The sequence below is a fragment of the Glarea lozoyensis genome (assembly GCF_000409485.1).
Source record: "Glarea lozoyensis ATCC 20868 chromosome Unknown GLAREA14, whole genome shotgun sequence".
NCBI lineage: Eukaryota > Fungi > Ascomycota > Leotiomycetes > Helotiales > Helotiaceae > Glarea > Glarea lozoyensis.
In genome coordinates, this window is record NW_007360988.1 from 723142 (window position 1) to 733029 (window position 9888).

General features: G+C 45.0%; 3 protein-coding genes across 3 annotated transcripts; 1 reads left to right on the top strand and 2 right to left on the bottom strand.

Moving 5' to 3' along the window:
* Positions 1–590: 590 nt before the first annotated feature.
* Positions 591–1048, top strand: GLAREA_06816 (uncharacterized protein; the record flags this gene model as incomplete). The annotated part of the gene is made up of 2 exons (XM_008080764.1): positions 591–850; positions 1024–1048. The coding sequence occupies 2 exons, from the start codon at positions 591–593 to the stop codon at positions 1046–1048; spliced, it is 285 nt and encodes a 94-aa protein (XP_008078955.1).
* A 385-nt stretch (positions 1049–1433) lies between these two features.
* Positions 1434–3923, bottom strand: GLAREA_06817 (Ubiquitin-like protein; the record flags this gene model as incomplete). Its single annotated transcript, XM_008080765.1, has 2 exons — positions 1434–2909; positions 2955–3923. 2 exons carry the CDS (start codon positions 3921–3923, stop codon positions 1434–1436), a joined length of 2445 nt encoding a protein of 814 aa, XP_008078956.1.
* Positions 3924–4983: 1060 nt separating this feature from the next.
* Positions 4984–6076, bottom strand: GLAREA_06818 (NAD(P)-binding Rossmann-fold containing protein; the record flags this gene model as incomplete). Its single annotated transcript, XM_008080766.1, has 4 exons — positions 4984–5279; positions 5326–5772; positions 5820–5839; positions 5895–6076. 4 exons carry the CDS (start codon positions 6074–6076, stop codon positions 4984–4986), a joined length of 945 nt encoding a protein of 314 aa, XP_008078957.1.
* Positions 6077–9888: the final 3812 nt, after the last annotated feature.

The window sequence follows — 9888 nt, forward strand, 5'->3', positions numbered from 1 at the left end:
AAAAGCGTGGATGTAGTGAAGTGATTGGGATAATGAGGACGATTAACCGCCCGAATAAGATATTTCTGGACTAGTTATTGTAAGGGCGAGTAGCACCCTAGAGAATCGGATTTTGACATTTAAACCGTGTATTTTTTCGAAGAGAGAGGGAAGAACTATACTAAACAATTGAATTTTTTATTGATTAGTAGCATAATTTCTAAGTAGAGTACAGAGGACTTTTATTTACTAAAGACAGTTGTTATATAGTTTAATGTAGAATTTCGATCTCGAATACCACTTTTCCAAATATCCGTCTATCTATCTTTTAACATCTTGTTAATCAAGTCCCGTTCCATCTCCCCTCTTTACGCACTATTCTTATTCTTATTCGTTATAATCACAAGATTTAGACAGAGCGTATGTTCTTGAATCCTAGCACGCAACTTCCTGTAGCTACAATAACACCGCCCAGATAACCTCTATATTTCTTTCGGCTACTTAAAATCGCCTTGCTATCCTATCCTCCTCTTCAAACTTCATATTATTTCCAAAAACAGAATAACCACAACACACACAAACATCTTCACCAAAGCCTCCTTACAAACACAATGCCCACCCAAACCGCCGGAGCCAACCGCCTCGCAGACCGACAACGTCGTCTCGCCGCAAAACACCACCAACTATATATGGCACTCGAACTGAACGCTCTCCGCGACCAGGTGCAGAAAAACGGCGACAAGAAAGCGGGGATGGGAAATCTGGACAAGAGGGAGGATGTAGAGAAGATCCGGACGGAGATTGCGGCGTTGGAGGTCGAGATCGAAGATTTACATGAGTGGATTAGACGGTATGGGAGGGATGAGGATGGGTATGGTGGGATTTGTTAGAGAATAAGGGATGAGGGAGGGGAAGGGGAGAGAGGGGAGAGGGGAGATTGGAAAGGGATTTAACAGAGGATAAAATTGTGAATTTGAAGAGGGAGAATATAAATTTTCAATAACCATGACTACTAAACAATGACCAATTGATAAATTTCAATAGCTGGATATATATCTACGGCAGCTAATAGCAGGACTTCTGATTGTTCTCGATCTCGCTTAGATGGACGATCCATTTTACTCCATTCAAGCAATCACTTCGATCCCACCAATCACACCCATTGAATCAATCCAAATTGTCAACATATCCTCACCGTCATCACCCAGCGAGCTCTCGTACTTCACACAATCTGACCTATAACACTAGATCTTGAGCCAAAAAAGTCTCATTCCTACGCTAACACATGGTATATAAAACACCTTAAACACAACCCTAGCGCTTAGAAGTTCAAACGCCCGCCATGGTATCCGCTTAGCAAGCACAAACGCCCCTAACTTACACAACCCAAACTCCATCCCATCTCATATCACAATCCACCCCTCACTCCCCCTCGCCCTTACAAACACAACACCTTACTCCCCCCTCGTCCTCACCATCCCCGCCCCCATCACCAACCCCCCACCCACAAACGGCCCCTCCCTCTCTTTCGCAGTCTTCGGTCTCACCGCCGTTTTCGGTCTCCCAGTCACCGGCGCCTCCTGATCCCGTCTAAAAAGCGTCTGTCCAGGCTGCATATTCAACATCATATTAACGTCTTCAGGCGTCGTCGCTACATTAACAAGTGGCATCCCAGCCGTGGGTTTGACGCCTCGACCTTTGCCTTTGCGATCCCACTGCGGCGCTTCTTTGAACACGGGCGCGAAATCGAGGAGGGGTTTGGGTAGGGCGTCGGCGGGGAGTTTGGTGGATTTCATGGACATGGTGCGTTCGGGACGGGTTGTGACGGGATGATTTAATAGGGATGGGCCATCGACAAAAGCACCACTGTCGTGGCCGGTGATCTCGCGTTCTTTCTGCGCTTTCTGGCGTTGCGAGTACGTCCGCCCAAGGAGGCCACCAGAAGAAAATTCCTCTTCGCCGGGTGGTGCGCGGTAGGAGTTTGGGGGGTGACGTTTGCTTGCAGTACGTGAGGGCAAGGGGGAAAGGGAAACGCTGTTGCGAAGGTGGAAAGGGACTTGGCGTGGTTGACTGCCTCCGTCGGAAGCGTAATCGCGATCTAAGCTCTCGCGGTTTGGTTTGGAGTCGTCGAATCGATCCATGTCTAGGAGTGGTGCGAATGTGCCGATTGTGTATGGATCTTCGTCGACTGATACTTTGACTGCGTGAGTACGTGATATTTGTTTGGTTTGAACGATTTTCTTCTTTTTCTTGATGTCCATTCGACTTGTCAAATACCAGCTCCTCCATCCTTGAACAGCATCGTACCATTTGTTTGAGAGGGTCTCATCATCGGTACTAAAGTAATGAACGAAATTCTCTGTACTCAAGAACATGGTCGTTTTTTCCTGGCTCTTGATCGCGTAACAAAACTTCTTTGGCGGTTTCAAGACTTTTCGGGTTTGTGACGGCGTCGAGCTGTAGATATCGAAATCAGACAGATGACATAAACTCAGAATGTCCTTATCCGAAGATTTCTCTGGAGTCTTTTTCGACATATGAATCTGTCCCGACGGGAGCAAGGTGATGTATCGCTTATTCCATTTTCCTGGCTTCTGTGAGTGATACATGTAAACCGTTGTAGCATTTGGTGCCTCCTTAGGCGCAAATTCAGCCTTGAGATCTTTGTCGAATTGAGGATTCTCGGAATTTGCGATCGTAAGTGAGTTTTGTGTATCTCGATCCCATGAATTCATCACGTCTCGAATATGCTCGTATCGTCGAATCCGTCGCTCCAGACCAAGTTGTTTGTATGATTCGAGAATAATCGCGCTTGATGGAATGATGTTTTGGGTCATAATATTGGCTGCTGAATATATGAGGTCCACAGGGGTGGTTTCAGGAGTAACTGGAAGATTTATCGAGGACTGTTTGCATCGAATCAAGACACGCTGGATCTATTAGCATATTTCCGAATGATGAAATTAGTAACTCACTCTTTCACCAGCATTACTCGCAGAGATTGGAGCATCAGTTTGAGGAACAATACCTCCACCTCCTTCTTGAATCATCTGTTCAGGCGCCAACGGCTGGTCGAGTCTATGAGGCTCCCGCACAACTCTTCGCGATGGTGGTGACGCATTTCTAGCTTTCTTCAATTCCTTCGGAGGTGCTTCAATACTCCTCGTCCTCGTCGCAGACAATGTGCCACTACCACTCCCACTTCCACTTCTCGACGTCCTTGGAGGGGCAACTTTCGAAGTCGCACGTTTCCTTGAAAAGAAGTTGAATTTGTCTTTCGGGCTTGTAACACTTGGTGGTCTCGGACCAGCTGCATCGAGCGTCGCCTCTAACCTTTCCAGGTCTTTCCGCTTCTGTTCTGCGAGCAGCCGCGCAGTCTCCTCCTCTTGTGCTCTTATTTTCTCAGCTTGCGCCTCTGCCTCCGCTTTTCGCTGTTTTGCTATTTGAGCTGCCTGATTCTTGCGCCTTGCAAATTGTCCATCGTCGCTCGCCTTCTGCTCTTCTGCCCTGGCATTTCGGGCTTCCCGTTCGCGGAACTCCTTTACTTTACGTCGCAGACGTTCGTCCTCTGTCTCCTTGTGACCAGCAACACCCGACTTCAAACCGCCCCTTTCCACCGGATGAGATGGTTGTTGCCGTGTCGCAGAAGAGGCCGGATCAGTGACTCTTCTCACTCGCTGGTTTCCACTTGACACTGCAAAAGGATCTTGGTTTCCTCCTGGCATCGCTGGCAATGGGGGAGGGGTATCATTCGAAAGTTCAGGAGATCCAATTCTTGAACGCCTGTACCTCGACATACTCTTCGTCCTCCCCATCGCATTCGAATTATCTGGCATGACTTCTACAGGCGGCGGATATGCTTTCGCAGGCGGCTGTCTCACAGAACGATACCTCGAGAACTTCCCCTGCGGGGTCATCGAGGGGGCATCTCTTTCTTCCGACATGGTGGAGGATATTCAAGGAACCGGTATTTTGCTGATCATGAATCCGAGGGAATGGGGATACGAGGATCTTTGTATGACAATTGCGCGATCATGCGGACTCATCATAGGAATGCGATTCAGTGTTTGAGCGCGCGCACAAGGAAAAGTGCAGAAGAAGGCTGGGGGCTGTAACAGAAGCAATCTAGTCCAGTTTGGACCTCCTCGAGGTCTTTACACGCGCATTCACACGCGACGGATGATGGGTGGAGGCTGATGTGGAATTTGGACCCGGGTGAATGGTATTTGCGTCTGGCGGTTATTGTCAGAATCCTTTTCATACGGAATTATCTCCTTCTTTTCCCTCGGGGGGTTTATGAGGGCCCATATTCAATCTTAATTATAGAAATGCTTGGCGGGAGGCGGGCCTTTCTGTTGCATAAGCGCGAGGCGCTCGGGTACAAGTCTGATGCAGATCGTCCGAGAGATGGGGTTGGATATTTGGTTCAGAGGATTGCTTCAGTATATTTATGGTGAGAATTGAGATATCAGGTTCTTGTAGTCTTCTGTAACATATATACTTTTTAACATAAGAAACATAAGAAACATAAGAAACATAAGAAACATAAGAAACATAAGTGAAATCAAATCTTTTGATCTGGCTTCTGCATTGCAAAATCCGCTTGCTCGGGGTACTCGTATTCATAGCGCAACTGCACAGGTGAACACGAGAAAAGTCACGAAGCACTTTTAAAAATGGCCGACCTTTGAAATACTAGCATCGCCTTTTCTGAGTGGGTTTGACGAGACTTTTTTTGTGGCGTAGAATAATATTATCCTGGCAGACATCCATAGATCTCGGGTTCTAACGTAAAAACATGCGCCTCCGCAAAGATTTATGTCAAGTCCGTTCAGGTGCATGAAATCGTTCACGATACGGAGTAACCAAGAGATCAGCATCCCAATATGCTTTTAGCTGTGAATCTCGCCTGGCAGAAAAGACTCGATCTGATGCTCATGTACCCATCACAATAAACCATTATTGGTTCTCAGAGAGAAAGAATCGTTCCTATGGATTTTCATCCTACTTTCTGAATGCTCTAGCCTCTCTCCTCCACCACCCTTTGAAGTCCATTGTAGCAACATTAATTCCCAAATCCTTGAGAGCTTGACTCGACAGGTGACAATCGTAGGGCCGTTTAACACTAGCATTCGGATCGTTTCCCTCCGTATTCGCCTTCATGTTATCCAACGGCAAGCCCATGATATCTGCAAACAACTCGCAGATCTCGTATTTTGTGAATTTGTCTTCCGAGGAAAATTGTAGGATCTTGGGGAGTGAAGTTTTGTCTTCGGTAGAGAGGTATTTGGCCGCGATATCTAGGTAGAGTTAGCATACTGCCAATATGATGATACTGTGACATACCTTGACAAACCCGTCCTACATCTTCTGTGTTCGTGGGATACCTCAGTGCCCAATGATCCATATTGACGGACCCCTCTTGTGCTTTCCAAATACTGTCCATCAAAACATTAACAGCACTCTCCGCGGGTTTCTCGGCCTCGCCATATAAGACCGGAACCCTCAATACAACCGCCCAGCCCTGTTTGCCCGCCTTCTCAAGCTCAGCAAGCACTGCCTTCTCGCCCTCATGTTTTGTTTCTCCGTATAGATTCGGTGGGTTTGGTGTGCTGGTAACTTCATACGGCGCGTCACCTTCGGTGCCAGGGAACACATAATCGGTCGAGATGTAGATGAGGAAGATCGAATTCGCAGCGCAGATCTTAGCTAGGGAAGCAGATGCTGCGACGTTGAGCGCTCGTGTGCCTTCGGGATCGTTGTCACATTTGTCTGGGAATCGATTTGCGGCGCCTGTAGAACCGTCAGCCTGATCGCGATGATTTTTGGGGTGGACTCACAATGCACAACCACCGACGGTCTTCATTTGCTCGTGCCGATTAGTGGTGTATTATTGTGATGGTGTAGTAACATACTTGATGTCCTCGATGGTTTTTGCTACGTCCGCCTCGGATCCAAGGTCCAGCTTCAGGATCGTGGGAGGCTTTGCGCGTGTGAGGCCGGTGCCTTTGACGTCCCATTCTGCGCGCTCGAAGGCCTTGACGACTTGACGGCCGAGGAGACCGGTTGCGCCTGTGATGAGAGCTGTTCTGGCCATTTTGGTGTTGAATGGGGGTTTGGCTGCGAATCTACGGTATTGTGGCCGCCGATCTGCTGGCGCGTCACGTCGAAAAATTCAAATCGGGTCAACAAGTATATCAGTATCACGTTAGAACCCAACTTCAGGATCGTTAGTCGTATTCTAAATCGTAGATCGTTCAATAATACATCCTTTACTTTCACGCTTCCATTGCTCTTGATCTTCCGTACGTGTCTCTCAGGTAAGCCACACTAAATTATTCATTATCCACGACAATCCCTCCTAAATCAAGCGCAATAAAAAAAATAACACGCGAGAATTTGTTGCAAATGCGCTGTATGCAGCCGTATCAGCAAAAGCAGCGTAGAACTATCGTGTCAACTATCGTGTCCCATTATATTATATTTCCTCGATCTACAGTGCCATTAATCTTCTTTACAATGCTACCGACATCACACACAATAAAAACAAGATATCTCCCACAACAGGTTTTGTTTGCAAATACATTCTGTCTTTCGGAAACAAGAAAGATGACAACTATACCTTTTATCTAACTCAATTCGTCTCATTTCTCTAACTATCTCTAATACAAATCCTCTATACTCCTCATCCTCTATACTTCCCCTCTTTTCTTTCTTCTTCACGGCAATCCCCTCGAGGATCGCCCGCAATGAAAAAAAAATCTCTTCCTGAGAGGTTTGCTCCAAAAATTCCCTGTCCGACCGGAGCCAGACAGGAGCGGTCATGGTATAGTTTTCAACTAGCAAAAACGAAAACTCGGATTATCTCCTCACTGTTATTCGTAAAGCCCCTAAAAATTCGTTAGCAAGAGACTTCAAAGTTAGGGAGGGGGTCACAAACATGCACTAAGATAGTAGGAGAAAGAAAAAAAAAAAAAAAAAGGGAAAGAAAGGAGAGTGAGGCAGTGGACAAGTCGAGAGACTTTTATACCCAGTTCGCTTAGATTTGGCGCTAAGCTGGCGAGGCATTACAAGGCTGTAAGGGTGCAAATTGAAGCTTTGACTTCACCTTTATGTGTTTTTGTTGACAGTGATATGGAGTCCTCCTTAATGGCCCCCGCCAAAGATCCACTTTGGCAGTTAATCGATCTATTCTATTGGATACTTACCATTCACACTACTTGGATTGGAACCTTCTCGAATTATTGTTGACACCCTCGCCAATCATGTGAAAATACTCGGTTGTGGTCAGCCTCTTGTTGGTGAAGTACGAAGACGGAGGATTGCCTACCCTCATCATTGGGCCTGGGATATCCAGTTTAGAGACCCACATTTGAATATCAATGACCCTCAACCTCGCAAAAGAGAAAAATGAGTGGCAGAACCTCCCGAACCCTTCCAGTGAAGTGGTCAAGATAAGTGGCTGTATCTCTTCACTATCGTACCAGCATATCGAACCTCAGCATTAGAGGTACTCCTGCTTTGACCCTCTATATGGGACTCTGAGGGTCGGAATCTAGTGCCTCTGAATTACAGTGTTTTGAGCGAATACTTCGCATAGTATCGCTGATGCTGGCCTACAGCACTCTCCTCCGACGCTATCCTGGGACTTTCGCAGCGCAGTGTACCCCAACACTACAGAGGAGTTAATCTTTTCTGCACACAAGCTGATATTTTCCTATTTATCTAAATCAATTGACGGTGTACGATATTTTGTGCATAACTTTGAGCACTATTGTCTTCTGACTGCCAGGCACTTTGTCGACTGCGAGCCACCTTTGTGGTAGACGATGTGACTGACTGGCAGTCGAAACACGATATCTTTTCGTTCAAGTTGACACGTTACCGTATATGTAGTGGATCGACTTGACGCGTCATCACATAAGCTTTCAATTATTTCCAGTATATAACAATTTTTGAGCTTTACTCGAAACCATCTATTCAGTCAGATGATCAGGTGGCAGATAACTGACATATATCTTCTCCTCCACAAGCGTCTTAGAGATTATGGTTTGAAGGGCATGATGTAACACCAGTGTGTTGCAAGTCTCACGGGATACCGTTTCTCGGTAAACTGACAATATATCCTGTCCAAAGAGCTTCAAATGCTCAATTTATTTTGATTTAAATATACAATTTCATCTCTTTTGATAAGTTATCTTATATCTATTAAGTAAGGATCGTTGAAAATACATCATTTTTTCACATAGTATCACATTCAAGGGTGTCTCGTCAGTCTTGCGACGTACCGGCGGAGGGCTGGTGATCAGTTTTAACTACAGGTTCATTCTAAGTAAACTACCTCGGTAGAAACGTCTCATTTCCCGATAATAATTAACAACATGTCCGGTATTTCGTAAAATGGTTCCAAGCAAACATCGTGTTTCGACCGCTACTTGTTTGTCTACCGCGACGTGCGACGTACTGAGCGTTCTCTTAAATCTGAAAGTGCTAAGCACGATCTAAGATCTGTTGTTTTCTGAAAATGGTAGCCCCTTTGGTGTGTTGGCCCGTGTGCAGCGTTTAAAATCTTTCATTTCTGAGAATTGTAAACGAAACGTATATTTCGTCAATTGTCCCGAGAACATATCATCTTTCGTGCCACTTGTCGGTGTCCCGTTTTGGGCGACGTACTAACGGTTCTTTCAATATAATTAGGAAGTCTAAGCATGGATTAAAAATCGTTTATTTTCTGAGAATCATAGACGAAATAAACGATTTCGTCAATTGTCCTAAGGAAATACCGTCTGCCACTTGCTACTTGGTTTGCTACCGTAGCAGGCGGCGTACCGAGGACTCTTTTGACTTCAAAAGCACACATTTTTGGACACAGTGCAAAATCTTTTATTTCCTGAAAGATATAGACGAAATTTACATATTTCGTTAATTCTTTTAAGTAAATATCGTAGTCCTATTGCTACTGTTCTGTGTACCGCGGCGTGCGATGTCCTTAACGCTTTGCTTAACTCATAATTAGGAAGTTATGAAGATAGTCACAAGTTTTATTTTCCTGAAAATCTTAGACGAAATATAGATATTGCGTCAACTACTTTGAGTAAATATTGTGCTTCGATCGCCACTTGTATCGTCCACCGCGGTAGGCGATATGTCAACGATTCTTTCTACCTACTATTAGGAATCCCAAGGGCCGGTCAAATCTTGTATTGTCTGAAAATTGTGGACAAAATATAGATATTGCGTCAATTGTTTTGGGTAAACATCGTTTTTCGATGCCACATCATTTATCTACTATAGTGAGAGTTATACTTCTCTACGTTTGCATCTTATAGTTAGGAAGTCACACGACGGTCACTATTTTTATATTTCCTGAAAATCGTAGACGAAATATAGATAATGCGTCAATTGTTTTGAGTAACTATTGTATTTCGATCGCCACTCGTTTTAATCGGCGTTGTGTTAGGTTAAGTGTTATACCTACAACTCAAGTCAACTCATGAACATTTCGACTAGGTTGAGTAAGCCTTTAACAGACTAGTTCTGAATTACCGAAAATGCTAGGCGAAATATAAAATTTTCGTCAATTGTCTCGAAGAAATGTCGTCATATGACTGCGACTAGTTGTATTCACAGCAATACACCAAATCACGTTCTCATGGTTATGCACCTGACTACACGGAAGATCACATTGATGAGAAAGCTGAATTTGATCAAAGATTGTATTGAGCATATCCAATGCTTGTACTTCTAGCTGGGTATTTCCTGCTCCGCTTGCCTTTGAACGCCGCGGGTATCAAGTTGTAATCCCAAATCCAAAACCCCAAATTCAAACCCATATAGCTAATTCAAACACCCAGATAAATACAATGTGTACACCCCCACCATCACAAATCCAAACAAAACCTCTTTTCT